General features: G+C 41.0%; 1 protein-coding gene across 8 annotated transcripts in view; it reads left to right on the plus strand.

Annotated features, from left to right (window-relative positions):
• PBX1 (PBX homeobox 1) overlaps nt 1-26,998 on the plus strand; it is a 301,843-nt gene that overhangs the window by 246,252 nt on the left and 28,593 nt on the right. For 3 of the 8 annotated variants that reach the window (XM_080921774.1, XM_080921770.1, XM_080921773.1), the window contains exon 9: nt 19,411-23,434. The exons of 2 other annotated variants lie outside the window; for them this stretch is intronic. In XM_080921774.1, the coding sequence (XP_080777900.1) occupies nt 19,411-19,503 (93 nt within the window). In that variant the 3' untranslated portion in view covers nt 19,504-23,434. Of the gene's footprint in view, nt 1-19,410; nt 23,435-26,998 lie in introns of those variants that run through there. 3 more of the 8 variants (XM_080921771.1, XM_080921777.1, XM_080921775.1) reach the window with 3 other exon arrangements.

The raw sequence follows: 26,998 nt of genomic DNA on the forward strand, positions 1-26,998 counted from the left end.
TCAAAACATTTTTAATGGTCACACCTAATGTACCAGCTGTAAGATATTTAGTAATCATGATTATTTTAAGTGTTTCAGTTAACCATAAATAGACCATGTTCTAAACCCTAAAATGTTCATCAGTATATCCTTTTGGGAGTGACCTTTCTAGACAAGGTATAGCATTGCATACATAGGAGGGAGATGGGAAATTTTTAAGGTTAAGATGAGCCTGGGCTGCACAGCAAGACCCTGCTTCAAAAACGTACAGCTCTCTAAACCTTTAGGAGCACATATTTTGAATAAAGTCCAAGGATCCTCTTCTCCACTCATCATGTGCGATGCTGTATGGGATATTCCCAAGCATCATCTCCGTAGATCTGTCAGTTAGAGCCTCAGGGCCCCTTTGTTATTTAGAGACTCTGAGAAAGCGCCTATTTGTTGGGTGGCCATGTCTCTGATGATTCTCCATGCTCTCTCCTCATTCACTGTGGATCTCAAGCCTGTATACCCTAATTGGAGAAAAGTGGAAACAAGCCAAAAGGAGGAAAGTTATAATCTTGGATTACAACAAACCTCCCTAAAAGTCTCTTTCAGAGTTCACACTGTAGAACTCTACAGTGGGACAGCTGATTTCCTTAGCTAAAGGTGCACCAGATCAACTTTCTAACCTCTCCTCTCCTCTCCTCCCCATCTCCCCAGATTGTATCTTAGGTTCAAATGTGCAGAAAGAAGAAGTCTGACTCCAAGAAATTCCTCCCTTTGGAGTTAGAGCTTTGTAAAAGCAGAACTATTACCCTGTAGGGTGAGATTATTTATTTTAAATCGTTTTGAAATGTGAGTTAAGGGAGTGAATTTGCTGCAGCCAGCCTGGAATGTCAGTCTGCCTGTAGATTTTGCTTACTCAAATGTTTTAGTGAAAGTGTGTTAGTATTATCTCTGTAGAGACAGTGTGCCAATGACATCTAGACATCAGGGGAAAACCACCTTAATTTTTGGCTTGTGATAATTATAGAAATGGAAAAATAGAAGAAATGAGGCTTTTATTTTGAAAAATTGTAAAGCAGGTGTTTTATTTGGATTTTCTCTTTTTCTCATGTTAGGTGGAGAAGGGGAAAAAACGAACATTGCTTAAATAAATGAATAGAATGTAAATCATTAGGAAAAAAAATATCCTACAATTTCAGTAAACATGTGTCAAGCACTTAGATATGAGAAGGCTTATTTAGCAACACTCAGCCACATGCTGTGACTTTCCTTTTCTTAGCTGCTTCTGAGAGACCTTTCAATTGTGTGTATTAAGATAGTGTTGCCATGCATGAAGTTGTAGGACTGAGAGGGGGCTAATCATTAAATTCATATGCAAATCGTTAAAAATTCATTTTACTTACATACCAAGCTTAATTATCTCAAAAATTAAATTTGAATGTGGCTTTTGAAAGGGTTAAATTGTGTCCAGATGTGCTTCCAGTTTGCTGCCTTTGTATGATATTCAGGCAGAGCCCCAGGCTGCTGATATGAAGGGGCTGAGAAAAAATGGAGAAATCCACACATGCACGGCCAGACTCTGATGAGTTGCCTTCATGACAGAAATCTTTGCCTAGATGAGAAGACCTTTAAAAGTTGATATTGTGTCTACCCCTACAGGAGACTTTTTAAAGAACAGAGGGGTTTTCTTTTCAGCTCATAGTTGTTAATGAATCAAAAAAAGCACAGTGTTTTGATGTTATATATGTATTCATCATTTTTTCCTGCCAGCTTAAATGGTCTGAAAGCAAATATGGCTTCCAGATCATGCAATGACTTGTTCGTTCCTTTTCATTGGCCTGGACACTCACCCATCCAAAAACTACTTTGGGGAAAGTACTTTTGTCCCATATGTCACATATAGGTCAAGTTACAAAAGTTCTAGACCTGAAATAATACAAGCTTCTGATGATGGCACTAGAGAGATGGCGCTGTGGTTAAGAGCATTGGCTGCTGGTCCAGAGGACCCAGAATTGCTTCTTACAACTATCTTATTCTACTTCCAGAGAATCCCCTCTTTTTGGCTTCTACAGGCATCAGGCAAGCACATCATGCATAAACAAACATGTGAGCCAAACACTCATACACATTTAAAAAACAAAACAAGAACTAAAAGCAGAACAAAACCTTGCAATGACAGTTAACTCAGAAACAACCAATAATACCTTAAAAAAGAGTGTTCGTTCCAGACATCCAAACTTTGGGTCGTTTCAGTGCAGCAGCAAGCATCTTTTTTTGCATGCTCCTTATCTCTTTGTAGATTCACATTGAACTTAGTTGACCTCCAGACTAGTGATGTTTACACTCCAGGAGCACTATATCTATAGTCTATGTGCATGTGCATGGTATATGTCTCAGTTCTGCCCATGTGACTATGGACAACTTAATTTGAGAGGATCCAACTTCCTAAACTCCAAAAAGGACAGCTGAGCTGAATGTTATATAAGCCACAGTCTACTGTAATATTATATTTATGAATAGTGATTGTTTTCCTAATCCCAGAATCAATATAGCATGAGGAGAGAAGCTCAAGTACACAAAGGAGAAATTGTTTTGCTGGGAAAATTCCAGGCTGTGAAATGACCAATGTCCTCCCTGTTATTTTCATTGAAGTTGGTGTTTCTAGCACCCTGTCCAACTCGGCAAACTCTCAGGTTCTGAGAAATTTTCCAGATTCATACAGCCCCTGTCTTCTACTCTGGGAAGAAAAACCACAACTTCAAAAGAGAAATTTTGTGGTTGCTCCAAAAGAGGCGTGTCCCCATAGTCTTCAGTAAACATTTAGCATATTAAATTAAGCAAAACCCAACTATGAAAAACAGCATAGGCTTCTGAAGAGGACCACTTTCTTCTGGGTCTCACCTGGACTGTTCTTGCTTTCCGAAGAAATCCATGTTCAGAGACAAGCTTGTGTTGGGTATACTATTACTCTGTTGTTGTTTGTTGTTCTTCTTCTTAAAAAAAAAATCCCATTGTTTCTATACAAAAGTAAAAGTGGGTAAGTTTTTGAAGTTTCTGCGTCTCTGGCTATATTTTAGTCTGAGGAGATCTTTTTCCAGATCTTTAAATATTAAATTTTACAAATTTTCATATCTAAATCTTCTTCAGTTTTGCAGAATGAATAAACAAATAAAATGATTCATTTAACAAATATTTATTGAGAACCTTCTAATATTCCATATCAGGAATAGAAACATTAATAGGATTTAGCTCGGCAATCCATAACATTACCAGAAGCTAAAAGGAATGGAAATGATCTGCCTTAGTCATCTGGTTCTTGGACAGAGAGCTATACCACCTAATGTAATCAATATAATACATTATCTTGAAGGCATCTTGGAACTAGATGTCAAAAGAGGCATTTACATATGTAGTCCAACGGACTAAAATATATTAATTGCTTATTTGGCCCTTGCTGTGTATTCTTTTATGTTTATTACAAGTGACTACAGCAATGGGACTTTTGTCTTGGTAAGAATTGTCCATTTTAATCCTGTTTAGTAAGATAAACCAAAATTATAAAGTATTTGGTACGTGATTAGTGTTTTTAAAAAATGGGTTTTTAATTTTGCCCAATTTCAATGAATTTAAAGACAGCCACTCATAAGTACTGGCTGATGTGTTGATCAGGGAGACCTCTGTGCTCTTTCAGCCATTTGACAGAAACTGAAAATCATGCAACAGTGTAAGAGGCAGGGTCCTGGGGCAGAAAGATAAACACCCTTAAAAAATACAGAACACAATGCTTTTTGCTGTTCTAGGATAAGAGAACCCTTATTTAAAATTAGCCACATATAAGAAGCTAATACATATTAGCATAAGAATATGCTTTAAGCAAGAAAATAATATGGAGGAAGATTTCAAGTATAAATATAGGATTACCTACATTTATTATAGTCCCCACTTGCAGTAATTTTCACCTACTTAATTCCCCTAATTATAATTTTTCTAGCTTGCCCAGGTCATGTTCATGTTGAACCCTTTGGCTAAGACTCAACCATTCCACGCTTCTACAAAGTGCAGGCTCTGTTTCAGTTCCTTCTGCTGAGCTTTGCAATCCTTTCTCACAGCCCCTGTCTTGCTGCCCCCTTCCTGCCTTGTTGGTCTATGCAAAGTGTGGCTGTCAGTAGCACTTGATACCACAAAGGGGCCAGTGAGGGGTGAAGAAAGTGGGGCCCCATCCAGACCTATTAGTTTCTAAGATTGCTCTAGATCCCCTTGCAATCCCTAAGCTTTTGAAAGCCAACTTGAGGACATCAAGTCTATACAACCTTTCTAACATTAGGACTTCCCTAGAAGAAGAAATTAATATTGTTTTCTTCGCAAATTCTTTAAATTTCCAAGATTTTTCTTTAAGCATTGGCAGGTATACCCTCTCCCAAAAGGAAAAATTTAATAGTGCAAGAGGCTGGGGAGATAGCTCAGTTATCCTTGCAAACATGAGACTCTTGGTTCAATTTCCCAGAATCCATGTAAGAGGCCAGCACATTTGTACACTCCTATAATCCTGGGCTGGCAAGGTGAGGTGGGAGGCAGAGGCAGGTGGATCCCTGGAAGCACACAGGCCAACAAATCTAGTGCATGTAGCTAAATCCCAGACTAGTGAAGAACCAACTCTGCCTCAAACAAAGCATGTACGTGCCCATGACTGCTGAGGACTGACACTAGAGTTTGTCTTGACCTCCACTTGTGTCCCGTGCATGTGCACACAAACCTACACACATGTACACTCATAGACATGATTTCTGTACCGAGCAACCATTGTGCTCACTGGCTACACTCGACCATTTCACCACTGTTGTCTTGACACATATGTGCACCCTTCAAACCTTCATCAGTTCATGGAACATTCCACACTGTGGTGCAGAAAATAGTACACTTTCCCCTACGTACGTCAATATTGCTGTTGTGTGTGTCAATGACTAGAGTTAGTGTTCACTTGTACTGTTATCACTTCTGAGGCCAAGTTTCTGCAACTAAATGTGCAAATTGTGCACATACATTCTTGGCCTTTTGGTAGGTGCAGTGCTCTCTTGATTTGGGTTCTGTGCAGTATCTCCAAACACCTGCCTCATTCTCATAATTTATAAAGACAAACAAAAGGGCAGATAGAGGGAGAAGGGCAAGGCACAGAACAGTCTGAACTTTTCCAGGCAGTCTAAGGTTCTCCTCCAATCCCTTACCCAGCTGACCTCTCCCACATACTATCCTGGATATAAAGAGTCTTAGGAAAGCTATTTAAATTCAAGTAAGGTGATTTATTCTGTATTTGCCTTTGCTGTTGATCTGCTGTGCTTTCTTTGAAAGGGAATTATAACCCACCCCCCCTTTTCATACAAAAATCTTTGGAAATATGTTAAACAGAAACTTCAGAGTGACCCCCCCTGTGTAGCATATTAAAGCTTTCTTTCCTTCTTTGTCATTTCCTCTTGCCCCTTTAATCCATGTCCTTGAGCTGCAAGTCCAGTCTGTCTTCCTTGCCTCCCCAAACTCACACAAATATCTTCCCCTTATAGTCAGCACTTGCCTGAGATGCACATCCACCTGCTCAAGGAAACCAAGAATGATGGCCTCAGCTGAGCTTCCACCAAAGGGACACTACCAAGAGATGATGTTCTGACACAGAATGTATCAGTCCTCCTCTCCACAGCTCAGACATTCTGGAAAGATCTCCCACAATTGTGAAATGTGCCTTTTCGGGATGGGGAGAAGGACAGCAGGCATGCCTCACTACCTCACTGTGTGTTCACAGTTCTAAAGTCAAGCCCCAGCTCCACCTGATTACGCTGGGGGCCATTAGCTCCTGATATTTATCGAGATCCTACAAGAGTCTGTCGATTGAGGCCAGACTAATTATTTCAACCAAGATTAACTAACATGTAAATGGCAGAGCCAGGTGCTGACCCAGTAGTCACACTCTGTCTTACTTTTTACCAAATGGACCCTTGAGCTCATAGTTCTTAAACTGCTCACATGTTGGGAGTTGCCGAGATCCTTTGCATTGTGAGCATCTGTTAGGTTGGCTTGCCCTGTGGAACATATTTTGGAACCTAAAGGGTATGGGAAAGGACTCTAAGAACTGAATCCCTCCTCACTTAGTACCCTCTCGGAAGGCTTACATTTCATCAATTTTGTCATCAAGATTAAAGCTGGGAGATTATAAGAGCAGTCTTATCCTGCATATACCCACCCTTTATCTTGGTCATGATTTTTTTTTACCCAGAGCCCTCATGAAATTGAGAAGCAATGAGAGATCATATACCAAGCCTCCCTTGCAGATATTGAGTGGTTCATTGTGCCTGGCAGATGGAATACTCATATCAGTTAGGATTTGAGTAGCTTTGTTGTTTGTTATTGCTTATTTTTCTAATCTGGAGGGCAGTGAGTGGGGGAGAAGAGGGCGTGGCTTTTGCCCCTGTATATTTTAATAGCTTTTGCATGTCAAATGATGGCGTTAGGAAGAAACTGGAACAGCAGCTACTTAATAGCTCTCGGAGATAAAGGGTAAAAAAGTTCCCCTCACTTTGATGGCTCAGGACCTTCATCAAGTTCCTTCATCCTTGTTCACATAGCACTTAAAAACAAGTTAAAAAGAGTAAATACACAGGAATATGAATATGATATCATTTGGATAAAATTAAGAAAGATGAGTAGGGAGAAATATATGGCAAGAGTCGACATGTGACATGTTTTTAAAGGACGAGACCGTTTTGTGTGAAATGAAAGCACACTATTCACTTGTAAAGTGACAACAGGACAAAATTGGCACGGGAGTGATAAACCTGTATTTGGAATACAAAATGGGGGTTAAAAACAATTAAGATACCAAGAACTAAAGGAGGACAATAAAAAAAGTGGATAAGCTGGGAGGGTAGTTAAATAAAAACCAGTAGCAAGGACACAAAGGTTCAAAACAACAGACCAAGTAATAATAAAAATAAAGAAATCCTATAACTTAGTGAGTTAAAGGACAACTAAAAACCAATATTAATAGAAGATTAACAGGCTAAATGGATACTTATAATTGTTTTAATTGCTAGCACTGACTTGCTTTTTGACGTGAGATACTTGGTATGCATTAACTTACCAAATTCACGTGTCCCGAGAAATGCCAATACTTCAAAAATGTAAGCTAAATAGTTTAGATGTGCAGCATAGTAAGTCACAGGAAAAGTTGTGAAGGCTAGCGAGATGGACGTGCAGGTGACAAATTTTTATTATTTACTGTTTTACTAAATTTCCATGGGTGCCATACCAGTATTCTTTTTCTCTTCCTCTCCTGAAGTGTCTGGAGATATATATGTGTTCATTCTCTTACTGGCCTCAGGAAGGTGGTTTTTTTTCTGGAAGCAATCCACAGTGGTGAAAACTCCCAATACTACTCAAACCTTGTGACAGTTGACAAGCCTGTGGTGGGGTTCAGCTTCAAAACTTGGCTCAGCCTCCTCCGATGTTCTCTAAGGCATCATAGAGTTGTGATGGAGTCTTTTGCTGATCTTGAAACCTGTCCTTTTTCTGGACCATGGTTTTTTAAAGAAAGATCATTTTTTTGTATGCAAAACAAAGTACTTCAGCTGAAACCTAATGCTTAGCATTCAACAAATGCTTCTTTAAAATGAAGCTAGATCAGTGGTTCTCAACCTTCCTAATGCCGCTACCCTTTAATACAGTTCCTTGTGTTGTGGTGACCCCCAACCATAACTACTTCATAATTGCAATTTTGCTACTGCTATGAATTGTGGTGTAAATATTTGATATGCAAGGAGGTTGCAATCCATGGCTTGAGAATCACAGCTCTAGATGAAGTTGCTACCTAAATAGAGTTGTGTTGTTGGTGTTATTGTAGGGTTTGGTTTGGTTTGGTTTGGTTTTGGTAGAGGTGGTCATCTGAATCAGATTGTTGAGACTGGATTTGTTTGTTTGTTTGTCTGTTTCTTTCTTCCTTCCTTTCTTTCTTTCTTTCTTTCTTTCTTTCTTTCTTTTTCTCTTGCCTGAAACCTACACAAACATTCGTAAATATCTCCCTATAAGAGCAACTTGATCAAGGTCTTTTACCCTTTGACCTTTTCTATTTACTTTAGATGTGCCATCTTTGACCTTCTTCTTGTCCTTGTAATTGCATCTCTACATGCCAGAAATGTCTCACATGGAGACAGATAACTGTAGCTTCCCTTCTGCTTCCTTTTCCCCATCTTCCCTGTGCAGGAGGTGATGTCACCGTGGTTTGAATTTGATCCAGGATCTAAGCCCATTCATTTGTTCATTAGATATACTCCTAGGGTCTTGTATTAATCAGTTCTTATATTAGGTGGGCATGATGGCAGAAAAGATAAGAAAGAGTCCTAGTGTCTCTTCTCTAAGCAGAGTGCCATTCTGTCTTGGTAGGTTTCCATGTTTGAGGTTATTTTTCATGGGAAGGAAGAGAAACCTGTCTAAGTTTTTGTGGGTAAGTGTCTAGTTTTAAATAAACTCAGGAATGACTTGTTAACACTCCCCTTGAAAGCCAGAAGCCCATTCACTCAGCTCTCTTCAGGTCAGTCACAATCTGTGCCAGTTTCTTCTCAACCCCAAGCTTTAAAAGTTGGCCCCGTACCAGAGATCTACTGGGGGTGTACATTTTCCTTTATATGCTTTGTCTATATCTTGAATGTACTTTTTTCTTTTTCTTCTTCTTCTTCTTTTTTTTTTTTTTTTTTGACTACAAATGAATAGTTAGTGCTGAAAATTAGAGAAAACAAAAAATAACCCAGAATGAAATTACTACTTACTCTGAGCGCTTCAGTGTTTCAGCACTTTGTGTGAATTTTTATGTGGGTGTACAAGAGTTACCTGTCATTTTGTAGACTACATATTTTCACAAAAATATGTTATGAATACTTTTCCATATTATTAAACATTCTTCTCAAACATAACTTTAAATAGTTGCATAGGAACATGTTATAGGGCGGGTCCATAATTTTTTAGTATTATTAATATCACAGCAGTAAACTTCCCAGTTTAAAAAATACAGCACATGTTTTCTGTTATTTTTTTGGATACATTTCTAGAAAAAAAAAATGGTGCCATCAAAGGATAAGAACATGTCTAAGGCTTTAGTAATGTATTGTAAACTTATCTTCTGGAAATTTCTATTAATTTGTAGTTCCTACTAGCAGTTTATAACTAAAATTGTCCCCACACCCTTAACAATAATGACTGACAGTTTTTCAGATTTTGTGAGCTGTTTTGCTTTAATTTCTATATTTTTATTAGTGAAGTTGGATTTTTTCATGTTTACTGGCCTCTTATGTATGTTCTTGAAATGTTCATTTTTCCCCTCACTAACTTCAAAGAACTTTCATACGATAAGGATTTTAACTTAGCTAACACTTTGAGGAGGACGTTTTATTTCCAAATGGAGGAGATTGGTTCAGACTGAGACCCTGTGCCTTTTACTGTCTCTTTGGAATCTTGAGAGGGAAAAGCTGGGTTAAACACCAGCAGTCTAAGGTAACTTGACATCTTCGGAAGTTCTGACCTACCTAAAAAATCAACTCAGTGCTGTAAAACCAAACATAAAAATTATCCAAAGGAACCTAAAGATAGGTTATTAGAGGTTAATATCTTTCAAGATATTTCTTTGAAGATATACTCTATACCTATTTCACTAAGTCAGATAAGTTAAGTCTCTCCTTGCCTAGTTCGTAGCCCAGTTGAAGCAATAGGAGCTGCATATGTTTAAAGTCCCTTTTTATTGTGGCCTTTGCTAGACTTAGGTCAAGGAAGTTCTCCTCTGAGAGACTTACTGCTTTTCTTATGTCCATTTCTAGATCAGCCACCATATGTGTTCTTTGGCCTTTAGTAAGCAGCACACTTTACAGACTCCTGAACTCAGACTGTTTGCCTTCTCTTTCCATAGTACACCATTTAGAAAGGCCGAGGCAGATTCCTCATCCATCGGGACAGCTGGACAATTTCCACTGCAAAAATTGCTGTAATTAACTAAAGGGGGGGTGGGATGTGATTTAAGAAGCTCAACCGTATTATGCTTAGATGCGGACCTCAGAGTACAAGTAGGTACCTGCTAGCATCTATAGACTATCTGTCGAGTAAAGCTCATGAACTTCAAATTGTGGACTCCATAGATTATTTCAACCCCTTGCTCTCATTTCAGCAGTAAACAGAATTTTCTGATAACGACAAGATCCACTGTAAGTGCATTGGGCACAATAGCGCCTAATGTCCCTCCACACTGTCTGCCTGCTTCTTTCCTCTCTGCTTCCCACTATTGCCCGCCCCCACCCCTCTGTTAGCTGTAATGACCCTGCAAACACTAAATGGCATTTGAGTGCATTAAGCAGCAGACTCTCCAGTGACATAGCAATTAGGGCTCTGAAATAGATTTGGTGCGTCACAGAAGATAAGGGTTTTGAAAGTTTCTGTTGTGATTATAGCCTGTAACTCCCACAAATAATAGGCTTCAAAATAAGAGGCTGCCAGCAAAGCCTTTGTGGCTTTGTCTCAGTGATGGCACGTAAATTGCTATTAATGTCCTAAGTGTACTTGAATATGCCAGTCTTTGGGATGTGGAGTTGGCTCAGTGTCTCTCTTTACGAGGCATGTCATTGCTGGTCTGATAATCTGGGGTAATTGCTGTCTCTTGGATGGTCAGGAAAGTGTAAGAGGTTTAGCTTCCTGTGTGACAGTAAATAGCCTCAAGATTTACAGGACCAGGGCACATTCCCAGACCAGGCTGTGTGTGTTCCCTGCTTAGCCACCATCAACACAACAATGTGCACATTATATCTGTGTGTACACCAAGTAAACGATACACTTGGCAGCCAAAGTCAGGCAAACTCAAAGATTATGAAAATGAAATGAAAAATTTAGTTCAATATGCAATCAGCCAATTTGATAATTTATTCCAAGAGTTTTTAAACAGTATGTTTTGCTTGACTTATCTAGATCTGGCTATATCAGTAAACATTGTCTTACATACTATGCCTACTGCTTTCCTTTATAGCTGAGTGTGTGTGTGTGTGTGTGTGTGTGTGTGTGTGTGTGTGTGTGTGTGTGTGTTTTAGTTTGTGCACCTCTGAGGATAAAGTTTGTTTATTCAAACATAAATAGAATTCTCTTCACCAAGACATTTCTATTTGGCTGAATCAAGCTGAGCTTATTTTTCTTTGCCAGAAGATCAGAATAATCTTTGAAAAGTTAAATAAGAACGGACTTTTAAGTTTTAACCCTCTGCTTACTATATAGACTCAGGACCCCTGTGCGACTATGGGGCATAGAAACATTTTGTACAATAGTTTTACTTGTACTTTTAGTAGGGGTGAGAAAGCCTTCCATCCTTGACCTGAAACTGTACACTAACATTCCGTGCAAGCCACGTAAAGCTACAACTGGCTTCAACCTCCGTCTTCTGTGCCTTATGAAGCAATATCAATTCTGGGTCTTCATGATGAAGTTAGAAAAAAGTCACTAGGGAGCACCAAAGCAGATCACCCCTGATTGTCAACCCTAAATGGTGACTGTACACCATCTAGCCCCAGCTCCCCATGTCTGAAGCACCCCACAATGGGAACTAAGTTGTTTCAATTTAGTGTCCTCTCCTGAGGAGTAAGGATGCGTTTCCATTGATCTCTATGTCAGCAACAATATGTATTTGTTGTCTAGGGTACACAAATGACCTATCCCACATAGCTTTGCAGCCAAGGCTCCATCTTCCCAGGGTTAGGATACTAGCGAAGCTTTCAAGGCACTGGTTCCTCATTCATTCAACGCAGGTGCTTTACTGAGAAGCTACTGCATTAGACAGGTTCCTTGCCTTTAAATGGTTTCTTGTTGCCATTTAGGGGGTCTCATCCCTGGAAAGAGAAAAAACAGGGAAGCATATGCCAGTGGGGGTGAGCACTAGGTACTGTATCTGCACATTTTAGAGTTTCCCCAACACTCAAAGTGGTGGCCTAGAAACTGTCTGGATTCCAAGTAAGAGATTTACCTTCTCCTTAACTCTTTCTGGACACTGCCAATTCTTGAGATAGCACGTGAGGTTCTGTGCAATATCCCTCTCAACGGTTTTCCCTGGAAACAAAGTACCATCATGTAAATGTTAATCTCAGCAAACTGTTTGGAATAAACTGTCTCCCTGGTGGCAATTTAGGAAGTAAGGGAAAGGTTACAGCCTGCATTCAGAGTTTACCCAGACACTAGACCCAGTTCTGCTTGGTATGTCGAATACATTTTAAATGTACCACTGCCTCCATATACTCAGACTGAACTGCGGAACTCAGAAACCCTATCTTCCTGTATCTTCCCTCCTCAGGGGAATGGATGCTGTGCAAACCCCTACATGTTCCCTTCAAGACATGTCTATCAGAATCTGTGATATGTCAGACACTGTGGTAGGTTCTTTGGAGACAGAGACATTACACAGCCTTGCTCCTGTGCTTTGGCAAGTGGGGGCGGGTTGTATTGTGAAAGAACACATGCGATGTGGTGGTGACCAGGTGTGTACAGAGCCTGGAGGAGCCCGGTGCAGAAACAGACACTGCGAGGGTAATTAAACTCAGCCTTGCAAAAAGCTTCGACATAAGTGAGTATCACTGGATGCTCGGGAGCGCTGTATTCAAGGAGAAAGAAGTGGAGCTGCTCGTCTGGGAATTCCTGTGGCCTGAGATGCTTGAAGCAGTAGATGAGAGTGTTGGCTTGGGAATAAACACAATCAAAGATGCTGTAGACTCAATGGGGACAGTGACCCTCATCTTAAAGCCAGTGGAAAGTCTCGAAAGTTTGGCCCTGGGCAGGGATATGATCAAAATTGCATTTTCGAGAGATTCCCTTTGGGGCAGCTAGCGATAAGCTTGGAGGAGTGCCAGGTTAAGCCCAGATCTGTTTCCCATTGTACATTTTCCTGGGAAATTTTAAACCAGAGGATGACCCCTGAGGGACTTTCCAATCACATTTGTACCACATTTTGACATTCCAAAACCTCTCTTGGTGAGCACTCGCAAGGTTATCTTGGGAAAGCACATTAGGAAAACATAGTTCTGCTAGCCTGGTAGAAAAACGAGTGAGGTCATGTGTTATAGGTCATATTCATTCCTATAATACTGACACTTGAGAACCAGAGACTGAAGGGTCAGAATTTCCAAGCCAGCCTGGGCTACATAGTGGAACTCTGTCCCCATTTGAGAGGTGGAGGAAGAGGAAAAAGCAGAAGAGGCAAAGAAGAAAGAGATGGAGGGAACAAGAGAGAGAAGGATCATGACTCTAAGCTTCCGTGTGAACTGATGTGTCTCGGATATGGAGGAGCTGTGTATGAGCGTATGTACGTGTGTGTGTGTGTGTGTGTGTGTGTTTAACCGACGTGTGCCCAGAGGAGAAGACAGGATACATCCATGTTCTTTGTTTTGCTTCCTCGTTGACCCCACCAGCCTGGCTGATTGAGGGCCTGAAGCACGTATACCTCTTCGTCCATGCTGAAGGCATCTCTGGTAATGGCATCTGGCCCGTATGCAGATCTAGCTCAACTTGGTGCTGACATCAGCCGGTTTGTGGCACCTCAGCGTATTTCTGGGTTGCAAATGAGTTTCTTAGTGCCGTGCTTGCTCGGGCTGTCAAATCAGGTGATGAGTTCTCTGTATCAACAGCGTGCTGCTAAGGTAAGCGCAGAGGAAGAGCGGGAAGGAAAGGCGATGGGACAGGAACCTCTCATCACCCAGAAGCCTTTGCACTGAACTAAAGGCCCTGCAAAATCCCCCAAAGCCAGGAAGAGGCAGCTGCCTGCCGGTCCCTGTTCTGGTGTAAGAAAAGTGGTAGAGAAGGAAAAAAAAAAATAGAAGCGTCTGGATTTTCTACCCTGCCACTGCTCCAGGCTTGGTCTGGGAACTCATTCCTTTCTCTTCAGATATTCATGCTTGGTCTTTAGGTATACTAGCAAAACCTGTTCTGGAGTGGCCCACAGAAAAGAGTTGTTTTTGTTTCAAGCGTTTCAATCACTGTCCCCGTCCCCGTCCCCTAGTATCTTTCAATGTGTGTTTTTGAAGATCTCTTTTATTTTCCTTACCTTGGGACCCTGATGCATTTAGTTCCAATTTTTTTATCCTCTTACCTTTTTTTTCCCCTCTATATACGGTTCTAGGTTCAACCTATTCGGTTGCCTTTAGCTTCCTCGGGTGAAACTAAACTAAGATTGGGTCTTGTGTCCTGTTCCCCACCCCCCAGCCCCACACCCTGTTCAAGAGGACTGTTTTCAGAAATGAAAAAGACTAAGTCCTCAAGGGTGCTCCTTAGACTGAAGTGTTGTCCATTATGAAGGACAGCGTGAACAGACAAGAAAAGTCGGGGTGAAGAGAAAACATCGTCTTAGCTTTTGCCCCCCCCCCCACAGCTGTTAATGAAAGCATCCTTTCCTCTCACTGTGCTCAGATAATAAATACACAAAGGCAGAGCTTTCTGCTTAATATTCACCCGCAGTCAGGGAAGGGGGAACGAATTGCTCCCGAGGGTTAACGTGGCAGTAAGCGAGGTCAGCTGTTTCCCAAGATGGTACAGCCTCTGAAGGTCTTACGTTAAGCTGGAACACTACCTCAGAAGCAGCTTGAGTGATTTACGGGAGAGGCAGTGCAGTTGGGTTCAGTTTGCTTGCAGTTTCTGAGCTAGCCATTTCTAGCCATGGCAGCAGGCATCCTCCACTGTACAAAACACTTCTAGGGAAGGAAACTCTCCCAGGTCTCTTGGTGTGACTTGAAATTGTCTTAAAAAGTACTTCTCCCTGTCTGACTTTAAACTCCCATGCTACTGTTTCCTAAATTTGACAAGAAACGGGGGATCCTAATTGGTATATCCTCAGGTAAGATGATCAGCCACACGATTCGATCCAGGCCACAAGACTTTCCTGGAATATGGGCTTTGGGAGCTAATGTGGAGTAATCTTACTCTGGGGTAGCGATTGCCAAATCTAAAGGTGCATGTATATGTGTGTGCCCATTTTTTGGACTGCCAAATGAAGAGGAGTTGGAGGGGGTATTGTGTGTTGTTTGGTTTAGTTTGTTATAAAGTTCAAAGGTTATTTTATGTATTTATTTGGGGTACAAATTTCACATGTTCTCTTTCACTGGCTCAATTAGCATACGTAATATATTCATTTTGATGTCTGATGGAACTAATCTTCTCCACCATCTGTGAGTTCCCCATACCCCTGACATCTTGTACTGGTTTGAGAAAGTTGAGTCTGTAAGAAAAGAAGTTCTAGTTTTTTGGTATATTCCAGTTCAGAGATAATCCAGGGACGTCTCCCAGTATTTCTGCACAGCATGGAATGGCCGATCTTCCTTTACAGGCACAGCAAGGCGAGTGTTCTGTCCTGCATGTTCCCTCAGGGGCTCCATTTATGACTGTTTTCATGAACTTATAGTGAAGGGAGGTGGTGGTGGTCATCCCAACCTCCCCTGTGCCATGTGCCATGATAAAGATGCTAGCTTTCCTGGGATGTCCTTGTACCTGACTTGTACTGGGTCAGTCTTAAGTATCTTTTTCTCCTTAGCACTTTTTTCTATCTTGTGGAGCTGCACTTAAATATCCTTTATTACTTTCTCATACTGCTTAGTCAGCGCACACACACAAATGCCTGCCTACTCCCTTCTAGCTGCAAGCACACCACAAAATTTGCCTTCCTTGCCTGCCAACCTGCCTGTCTATCTATCATCTCTATCTATCTATCTATCTATCTATCTATCTATCTGTCTATCTATCTTTCTATCACCTGCCTATCAAAATATCGAGCAAAGATACACATATGAAATTACAAAGATAGATATCAAAGTGCTAACAGTAATTATCTCAGAGTAGTAGATTATGGGTGTTAAATACCTTGCTTTTTAAGCTTGTCTATTTTTTTTAAAAAAAATATTATTGACAATCTTACCCGTTTTCTTGAGGAAAAAGGTGAACACCATTAAAAGATTTCCTTGTAGAAAAAGCGATAAATATAGTCACTGTGCCTAGCAAGCCCCACATGACACCTATATAGATAGAGATGCCCTTAGTTGGGTGGGAATGTGGAAGAGCACCATGTTCCCATGACAACCTGTGCTAGGAATTTGAATTAATTCTATTTCTGATTTGGATTATGCTGCCAAGGCTTTGCCCCCTAGAACAGTGAAGACCCTCACATTATGCTGTTCACATTGGGCCTGCACTGTTCTCCATAAAATGTCCTAAATATATACAAGTCGAAAGTCTTCCAGCAGAGAAGACAATGAGAAGAACCATCTGATGATTTAGGGGGCTGCAGATGAGAGCTCAGAGCAGATGTTCATGGGGACAAAGAAGTTGGAAGGCATGATCTTCTTGACGCTGCCTGGAAAGCCACTAGGCATTTTCCTCCTTTGGGATTTGATTAAAAAATCGCTCTACTCTAAAATGACCAGAGGGCACTGATTTGAATGAAAAATATGGCTTTGCTGAGAAAGCTGAATCATCGCTCTGTAAGCCAATGGCAAGGGAAGCCAAGTCAAGGAAAGGTCCATCTTGGTCATGGACCTGGAAGCTTTTCTCTTGTATCTCAGTCACTTTGTGAGTGAGAGGTAAGCAGGCACCTGCTCACATAGAATGTGCAGACATTCACTCTTCTACTTACGAAGGAATTTGCAATAGTGTGATTGTCCATCTAAATGTGAATTAGAATAAATAACAATATGAATAATAATGACTAGAATTTTTAAAGAATAAAATGATAGAAACCACTTTTTTAAAAATCAGGGATCTCTAAGACATAGTATGTTTGACCTTACCATCTCCTAGACTTGAGATTCATTACTTCCAAGAACACAGTGATTGGTACAGGAGACACATTTTAGTGCGATGACCTCAGCAATCGCAAACATACCAATCATAAACTAACTGTCATAGAAAAATCACTCCTGAACTCTCTCAGTTCTGGGATGTTGAGTGCAAAGACTCCGCTCCACAAACCTTTCAGAACAGTTCCTTTTGTTGAGGCCTACTGCCTGGAACAAATGGCCTCCAGAGGCCCACACTCACCCACCTAACTAACACTTGGATGCATCCCACAGTGGTAACCATGATGTTTCATTTGACACTCCTTCTTAATGTTCATCAAAGTTCATCTTCTCTACAGAGTACATTAGTTCCTGATGGGTCAACAAGACAAGACACAATACTGACAATACTGTCTTCATGGAAGGCCTCATTTATTTTGTTTGTTTGTTTGCTTGTTTCAGTCAAAAACTATATATACAATATATTCTGATCATGCTTTCCCCTCTCTCAACCCAGATCTTCCCCACCTCCATACAAACAAGAATCAATCTCTCTCTCTTTCTCTCTCACACACATGCACACATACATACACACACACACATATATACACACAATTAGAAGCCAAAATACAAGTAAAAAGGCCAATACAGCATATATGTATATATATTATATCTATATATACTTATATATTATCTCTATATCTATATCTATAGATATAGATAGATATATGTCACAAAGTATTGGCCATCTACTGCTAAGTCTGATGTCTACCCTTACATGGGTTAATATACCTGGTGAGCCCCCACTGGAGAAGACTAATTTTTCCTTTGCAAGTAGGTTCCAGTTGCAGATGCAGATAGTTTGTTTGTTAGGTGCTTGGACCCTCTCTGGCTTGAACCCGTACATCACTGTGGGTGCTGCATTGTCTCTGTTAATTCATATTTGCACCAGCACTGCTGTTTCTGGATGACTCTGCTTCCTTGATGCCACCACATCTGACTTTTACAATCTTTTCATTTCATCTTTCATATAGGGCTCAGAGCCTTAAGGGGAACGTTTGATGAAGTCATCCCATTTAGGGATGAGTGCTCCAAAATCTCTCATTGTCCAAGTTGTGATTGTTCCCATTTTCTGCAAGATGAAGCTTCTCTGATGATGAATGAGCAAGACACTGATCTATGGATATAGAAGAATATCATTAGGAGTTATTCTGTTGCTATGTTTCTTTATCAAAACAATAGTATTTGCTTCTCTCCTAGGCCTATGATGTATTCAGCCTCAGATTCTTGGACACCCTGGCAGTGTCAGGCATGGGTTCTATCTCATGGAATAGGCATTAAATCAAATCGGAGTGATTGTTTACTCTCATATTTGATCCACTGTTGTACCAGAATGTTGTGTTGGCAGGTCACTAATATAGATCACAGGTTTTGTAATTGGATTGATAATTTTCTTTCTCCTCTAGTAACATGCACAGTACCTTCCAGTACTGTGAACACTAGGCAATGGGGGTAAAGCCCCTAGTCACTAGCTCAATTTCTCTGCATTCAGTGAGATATGTAAGGGTTTTATCCACAGGGCTTTATCATCAGTTTGTGGAGAGCAATCAATATCCTTGGCAACAGTCTGAGATGTTTGGAGTTTTTTATGGGGTCCCTTTGGCCAATGACTCAGATGTAGTCCAACCCTGGCACTTGAGATTTTCCTTGGTGATGAAGTTGTCTAGTTGGGGCATTGGCTCTTTATTGGGTGGCTCCATTTATATATTTTTCATATTTGTATATGTTTTAGGAAGCTTCTTTAGTTTCAGGTTTCCATATGGTTCCTCAAATGGCCCTTAATGTTAGTTGTCCTTTCCCGTAGTCCCTCCCTTCTCCCTCTCTTTTATCCCTCTCCCATTTAGTTCTCCCTCTCCAGTCCTCCCTCTTCTCTTCATAACAATATATTCTGCTAAGTACTTTAGTTCCAATGTTCCAACAAGACACAATATTGCCCTCATGGAAGCTCTGCCCTTCTTAACAACAGGCTCAACAGTTGATCAGGCTCTGTCTTGAATTATAAGACATTCATGGTCTTGTCTCAACTCCTTCCTTGAATACATGAATTATACTCACTCATCGCTATGTGCCAAGGAGATTCTAGGCCCTGGCATAGAAAAGGACCTGATATCCCATGAATACTCAGGAGACACAGCGCTAGCTTGAACTTCAGAAAACAATTAAGCCAGTCTTCTTATTCTTCATAGGAAAAACCAAAGCCAGCCATGTTTAGGTACTTTACCCACATCAGTGGCTAACTTGTTGCCAAGATTAAAACCAAAATAAGTATCTCATGTCTCCTGACTAGAAGGTGCTATCACTTCACAGATAGCTGGCACTGAATTGCAGAATCTTAGAGAAATACAAACATATCACATAAATGGGAGGTATCAGCATTGGATCCAGAGGCTCACTGGGAGGATGAACTCATCTGAGTGTGGGGGGAATATTATCATCTACAACCCTATGAGCCCATTTTATGGGTGTCCCCATGTGCCAGGTGCCAGTCCCTTCCAAAGTTGCCTCATTGTCATTGTCTGCTCAAAAAGGCCTCCTGATCACAGAGGACTGACTTCTCTCCCTTTTTCCCTTCTAGGCTAATGGAGGTTGGCAGGATGCTACTACCCCTTCATCAGTGACCTCCCCTACAGAAGGCCCTGGCAGTGTTCACTCTGATACCTCCAACTGATCTCCCAGCAATCGCATCCCGGCTGACCCTGTGCCCCAGTTGGGGCAGGGGCAGGAGGGAGGGTTTCTCTCCCAACGCTGAAGCGGTCAGACTGGAGGTCGAAGCAATCAGCAAACACAATAAGAGTCTCCTTCTCTTCTCTTCTTTGGGATGCTATTTCAGCCAATCTGGACACTTCTTTATACTCTCTTCCCCCTTTTTTCTGGGTAGAAGCCACCCTTCCCTGCCTCCAGCTATCAGACTGGTTTCTGTCATCTTCCCTGGCCCCTGCTCTCCGTTATAGACTCCCCCGATTCCTGCCCTCTATTATTTCACTGAAGGATTCCCCGCCCCCCACAATTAGAGGAATTTAAAAAGGAAAGACAAATTACAAAGAAAACAATAAAAGAATTTGTATGTTTTCATGCTGGTGGTTTGAGGAGCCAAGTTTACCTCACTAGGAAGCCCTCATCCCTATGTTGATAGGCAACCTCTGTCTCCCTTGTTACTCTCACTACCTCTTAGCAGGAATACATCACACTGCCCTACTCATTCCAGGCCACTCTGTCTCCATTTCACCTTCTTTCTGGGAACAATCCTGACTTCTTCCTCTTCTTTCTGGCCCCAGGTGTTTATTGGGGACTGCCATAACTAGGCTTCTAAAGGTGCCACATGTCCAATGTAGCTCCATCAGGTTGAGTCCTAGGCAGGAAGTCTGGCAGGTGAGGGCACAAGGAACAGCAACTGCAGGACTTCTGTCAGCTTTCTCATCCTCTTAGAAACAGTTCTTGGTCTTAGAGGCACAGTCTATGAAGACTATTCGATGTTGAATGTTCAGAACCTCAGGCAAGCCAGGTCTAAGAGAGGCATCCTGATGAGGGTCTTTATAAAGAGCAAAGGATCTCATCCTGAATGGCTTCAGTGTCCCTTCATAGACATGCACACACATAGACAACACACAGATGGACACATGCACAGCCTCACAGCTTTGCTTAGCAGGATGCTCCTAACCTTTCATCAGTGACAGAGGGCCTCTACAGAAGGCCCTGGCAATGTTTACTCTGATACCTCCCAAGTGATCCCCCAGCAATCAAATCCTGTGCAAACACTTACACTAGCAATCACAGTGCTCTCTCTGGTGAGCCTTAGAGAGAAGCAGTATTGGCTGGGACTTCTAGGGCCCAGTAACATGTACTTACCACAGTAGGATGCACAGGACTTTGTTAGCAATGCAGATCAGGATTCAAGTGTAAACTGCCTTTATTCCTACCACCTCTGGAGTTCTCAGGGAGCCACACATGGGACTTCCAATGTCTATGTTAGATTTGGATGCTTTGTTTGTGTTTTTATTATATTATCTTTTCAAAATATTATAGTAAACCATAGTCGTGATTCTGGCTTTTCCTCCAGAGAAGAGAATGGTATAAGTATATGGTTAACTTTTACTAATTAATTTGAAGGCATAAGAATCATAGACTAAGGGTAATGAATTTTGTTGCTGTCGAAGCAGTGACCTATCTATATGTCAAGGGATTGAAAAAAAATAACAGTTGCTAGAAAGGTAATCTTGCTTTTGACATGAGCTTAAATTCTTCAAATGATTCTGCCAGCCACATAGATAGCAGCTTTGCCAGTAGGGTAAATGCCAAGTGGTCAGATATCTTTGGGGCCTCATGCACTTCCTCTGTAAAATGGGAATTCTTATACTTGGCTCACCAAGGAGCTTGTAAGAGCCCCCAAGAAACTGGTTTTGTTTATATTTAATCTCCAGGTCTGATAGCCAAGGAAACCCTATGACGAACATTTCATGCTAGGTCGGAACAATACATGGTTCTCTTGTTCTAATTTCTGCTTGTTATCAATAGCTTAATGCCATCATATAATGACAGTGTGTTGTTTCAGAGGCTTTCTGCTCTGACTTAGTTTTGGTCTGTTTGTCTTCTTAGGATAGAGAAGAGATTCAAAACTAGAGGAGTAGAACCTGGTTTTATTAGTTTCTGTTTGAATCCAGTTATGAGGCCTTGCAAGTCCTTGTCCCTATTACACCTTTTCTGCTTCAGGAACTCCAAGGAAGAAGTACAAGAGCTTAAGCACTGAGAGACAAGCCCACAGCAACACACACATTCCACAGTACCGCAGTATTGAATAGGAAACATGCTTCATGTGTGTTTGCAGGAGTCAGGCATGCATACCTGGAAACTTGAGGGGACCGAGTATTTGAAAATAATGCAGAACAGAATTATTTGGCAAATGAAAATTTGTCTAGCTGACCCAAGTCACTAGAAAGACTGTTATCAAATCTCTGCTAGGCTCAAAACAGGTGCCTGGAAGGGCCAATACTACATAAACATGAGACCCGTGATCTTTGTCTTTGTGGCAGGAATATACTGAAACCACTCAGAGAAGCATGGTTGGATCACATCACTTCACATGGAGCAACTGTAAGAATTGCTGAAGGGTTCTCTTGGAACCGAGAGTGACCCCAGCTCTGGATCAAACACATGAAGGAACATGAGGGATCGTGCTGCAGAAGATCCACCCTCACAGAATGCTTCTCTTCAGGCAGTAGCTGCGCTGAGAGTCCCACCCAGCACTTCCATAGGCCTCCTTCAGCCCCAGCACTTAGCTGGTAGTCTGTCCTCCATGTCCATTGTCACCTCCGACATGGCAGCCACCAGATCTCTGTGGTGTAGCAAGGCTAGGGAAAACTGGCACCCCCAGATAGGAGTAGAAAGAGTGTGCCTCTAGAAACTCAGCTCCCTAGGATTTCAGGTCAGGTCAATGCTACAGACCCCTCCCTCCCCCCAAAAAACCTGTGCCCCGGGATTTCTTCATAGTCTTTAAGTACAAGTGGGAGTGCTATTTCCCACAGCAGCAATTCAGACCTTGGGGTTGCCACAGTGTAACTTGGTTTATCACCTCTTTCTGCTGGAGCATAATGGACTCCTGGGTAGCCCACAGGCACCTTCTCTCCACTCCCTTCCCTGTGGTAGTAGTACTTAATTATTATTATTATTATTTGGGTTGCTTTTTCTCACACCTATCTTCGCTTCTTTCTTCCTCCTCTTTATTTTTTCTGCCCAGAAAAACCTGACTTCGATACCAAAAAAAGATAAAACTACAGAAACTCAAACTTTAAAAAAAAAAAATCTTAGAAAAAAAAAGCAAAAAAAATACTCAACAATTCTTTCAGCTTTATTAACATTTTCCATTGTTTCTTGCGACTTGTGTCTCGTTCTTTGTAGTATTGATAATGAACATTTGATAACGAATGTTCTTGTATATTCAGATAAAGGAAAAAAAAACCAAAAAAGCGGTCTGAATTTAATAGTGTTTATAATAAAAAAAATTAAAAATGACCCTCATAGCACGCAAAACAAGAAGGGGAAGTGTCCCTTCTCTCTGTGAAAATACACATCATTCCTGCATATGTTTTTAACACCAAACTACCTATGTTTCTCATTTCTCCCGTTTTTCTTTTTTATTTTCTTGCATTTGTGAATTAGTTCAAGAATGCTAGAAAAGTGTCAAGGTGTGTATATCCATTTCTTCTTTCACGATGTTTAAAAGTGACCGTAATTCATTTTGTAAACTAAAAGAAAAAAAAAAGAAAAAGAAAAAAAGAAAAAAAAAAGGTTGGAATAGGGAACATAATAGGTTCAACCTAACACACTATGTTTATTCATTTTGAGACCCAGAAATGAATTCTTTTCTTTATTCCTGCTCTTAAAAATACAAAAAAAGAAAGTTTTGTTTTGTGTTCTTTTTGGTTTTTGTTTATTTGAGGGGGGTACTCCTTTTCCACTGTCGGGTTTGTGGGTCTTGCTGGGTTTGTTCCTTACACATGTGTACAGGGTGATGTGAAAAGAGGTATGTGGGGTACAAGGCTGCTTCCCTGCCCTGCTTTGCTTCAGTCCATGTCAAAACCAACAATAAAGCCCATGGCCACATGTCCCTGCTTCCTTGCATGCCCATGGTGTGTTTGCCCAGGGTGTGTGACACTCTGGTAATCCCTGAGATAATGAGACAGGGACTTCCTTTCCTAAATACTCTGTCCAGGGATTTCTTACATTGAAAAGAAAGGCTTTTGTTGATTCTGAATGTCCCAATCAAGGGCTTTCTTTCTCCCTGATTTACACCAACAGTCCACAAGAATGCTTCCAACACGACAGGATCTTTCTCCGGGTGAAACCACCCTGAACGCCACCACCACAGAAGCCACTGTTATCCAGTAGAGTAGATCCAGGGAGCAGGCCCTTGGCCCATCTTCTTGGGATCCAGCATCCCACATTTTGTGTGCACCATGGATAAAGTGAGGAGCTAAGGTCAGGGCTGCAATTTCAATGCTAAGAAGCTATCTTTTGATAGGTGCACTTGTTGCTAACCTCCTGTGAGGTTACCTCTTTAAAATGCCAGGTGGGCATCATCAGAAAGTTTGTCTTAGTCATAGGGAAAAAGAAGGCCATTTGGTTGGACAGACATTCAGTTTCAGACATTGCTCATTCAAACACTCAGGTGTTCCAAAACCAGACAGAATTCCTGTCAGATACATGAAGAGGAAAAGCTTGAGTAGTGGATCTCTGCTATGGGAAGCATTCCACCTAGAGACAGTGTAACTCTTGTTTCTCTGTCCTGAGAGATGAAAGGCACCCTTTTCACGTCACCTTTGTGGTTTCCAGCCAAGCTCAAAGCTTTCTGGACACTTCTATTTTATTTTATTTTTTTGTTAACTTCTTTCCTTTTCGTTAAAATAAATGAAATATTGAATGTTCTCCCTCTATTTCTTCCTTCCTTTGGGGGTTTCATTTTGAAGTGTACTCCTTTGGTTGTTGGTTTTATTCCCCCCCCCCTTTTCCCCTTATTATTGAGAGTATAAACCTGCAAAGCTAGGCTCTACTTTGGTTTTGAAAGTTTAAGCTTTTCTGCTTCTGTGCAAGCACAGGCCTCTGTCCCCTTCGATTCCAGCTGAACTTTGTGTTCTCTAATGATACTAACACGATGTAGGTTTTACAGTCTCCTAATTTGTACTGGTAATGCAGATTCCAAATAAATAGTTTCTTTTGTTGCAAAAATATATATATACACACTTGTATTTTGTGCAGACTTCTTATGTGCTGGCAACTTCCCTTCCCTAAATGGGCCACGGTTATTATAGCTTGTACTTTAAATTCTTACCCTAATCAGCCAAAATATGGGAAACCAGCTTCCCAGTGAGAAGGAGGAAGGTATGTGTGTGGCGGGAGGATGGTGAGGGAACGAGAGAGAGGGAGAGAGAAAGAGACATTAAAAATAACTCTACTGGTCTGAAGGAGGGAGTAACTCATTTGCTCTCTAAGTCGTGGATATTTACCCAGTGGGTTATCTTTTCCTTAACTAGAAATGGTCTGCTCATAAGGAAAATTGTCATTCTCAAGAGATGTTTCAAGGGAAAGAATCCAGGTTATGAATAATACTGTGGACTCTCCAAAATATTCTGGACGTCACGCCAACAATCTGCTAAACTGCAATCAGTTATGTCTACCACCCGGTTGAAGCATTCAGCCTGAAAGTTTGTCTGTATTCACTGGGCCTCTGGCCTAGGTTACCATCTGTTAGTCAGTATTGCCAGTGTTTTAACTGCATGGCCCTGTCTTCAACACAATGTTTCTCTCTTTGGAGAGCGATGGGTTTCCTTGCCTGTCTTCCTCTGACAGATTGTCCCACCAAAAGCATGGTTCTAAACAAGCATTCCTTTTCCATTTTTATGTTTTACATCTCTAAGGAAGGCAGTTGAAAATTGAGGTGGCACCGTATGCCCACCACATCCCAATCATGATTCCAGTCAACAAAACTAAACCAACAGAGAAGCAGTGGGAATTAAATTTTCATTTTCTTTCTATTGAATAAACTAAGTGTCAATGACCTTGGAAGAATAAAGCTATCCAGAAATGATTTTTAAAATCTTTCCAGAGGCCAAAAGTCTCAGGTTCTTTCTTCAAATTTAAACATAGAAACATATTTGTGTGTGTGTGTGTGTAAAAGGCAGACTCAGACTAAGTTCTTTTCCAATTTAGAGATCTTTGGGTCTAATTCACCCACAGAGCATATTCATTAGAACTCCTGGAGCCCTATAGAACTAGAGGAAGAAATAAGATAAAAATGTGCAATGCCTCAAAATCAAACAAATACATTTCCCTCTATGCAATAATTTAAGACATGTTCCAGTCAAGGTACCTTTTTCCATAATTGTGACCTAGGGATCCAGCTTTTTGTCATTCATCTACCATACTTAGCCAGCAGGAAGAAAAGATGGAAAGGAGACTTGCCTAGTTCTTGAAAACCTTGACCAAGACTTGCAATTAGATTTCTAAGTCTAAGATCTAGGGATAATAGTGGAAGCCTAGAAAACTATTCCCTAGCAAGGCAGTCACTTCTTCAAAGTAACTCCATGCTATACCTTTTTGAATTGCTGGCCAAGTGACCAAGAGTAAAAACAAAAAACAAATCCACATATCTGTGTCATTTAGTAGACACATACCTAGTAAATATATGTGTAGCTATTTTCTATATTCTATGCCTATATTCTAGACAAGGCTGCATTATGCTTGAGTTGTAAAGGTTGAGAAATGGGCATATCAGGATATAGGGATGTATATACCGCAACATTCCCCTTTCAAGGGAGAGGGAACAGAAGTACTTTTGCTATGAAAATGTGAGAATGGAAAAGAAAAAAACAAAACAAGCAAACTTGTTCTTCAACATCTTCTAATTCCTGTCTAAACTTGGACCTCAGCACTAAACCTGTGGTCATTACGAGGAAGGAGCTACTGAAAGTGACAAAGCCTTGCCCCCATCTTCAGGAAGTCACTTCTGTGTTCATATAGCTGCTTCAAAAGAATCATGGCTAGTGGCCAGGAGTCATTTAAGACACTGTATGTGGGCTATGTCCTAGTTCATTCATGCTGGAACCGAACACCTTTCACTATATTATCTATAAACAACAATATCATACTGCTCATTGCTCTGAATGGGCAAGGAGCTGGCAGATTGTAAGTCTTGTAGGGGGCCTCTATTAGGAAAGCAACTGTATAATTTTAGATGCTTTTTGATCCTGATTGAACCACACTTCAAATACCTTGCCTCATAAAAGGCCGAGTCCAGCATAGAAAAGAGTCGACACACACCACTTAGACCACAGCAAATCTAAACTGAGAAGTCAGATGTGCTCACTCTCATAATCTGTATGTTCCTACATATCCTTCTACATGTCTACGAATTTCCACCTTGGAAGGAGAAATGTAGCTAACATATTAATGGCATATCTCTTTGGTGGCCAAATATAGCCTCTACATTAGAGATATTTTTGAAAAGTGGCTCACGTCTCAGTTCTATAGAGCTGCTTATTGGGTGAACCCAAGAAGCTTGGGCTTAAGCTTGCCCTCTGAGCACAGGACCAGAGGGAAGAGTGACACTATGGAGCAAGAGTGTCTTTGTCATTCCTGCATAAAATCTAAGCTGTGAACATCAACATGAAAGC

Source organism: Micromys minutus, assembly GCF_963924665.1.
Source record: "Micromys minutus genome assembly, chromosome: 1".
In the NCBI taxonomy this organism is placed as follows: Eukaryota; Metazoa; Chordata; class Mammalia; order Rodentia; family Muridae; genus Micromys; species Micromys minutus.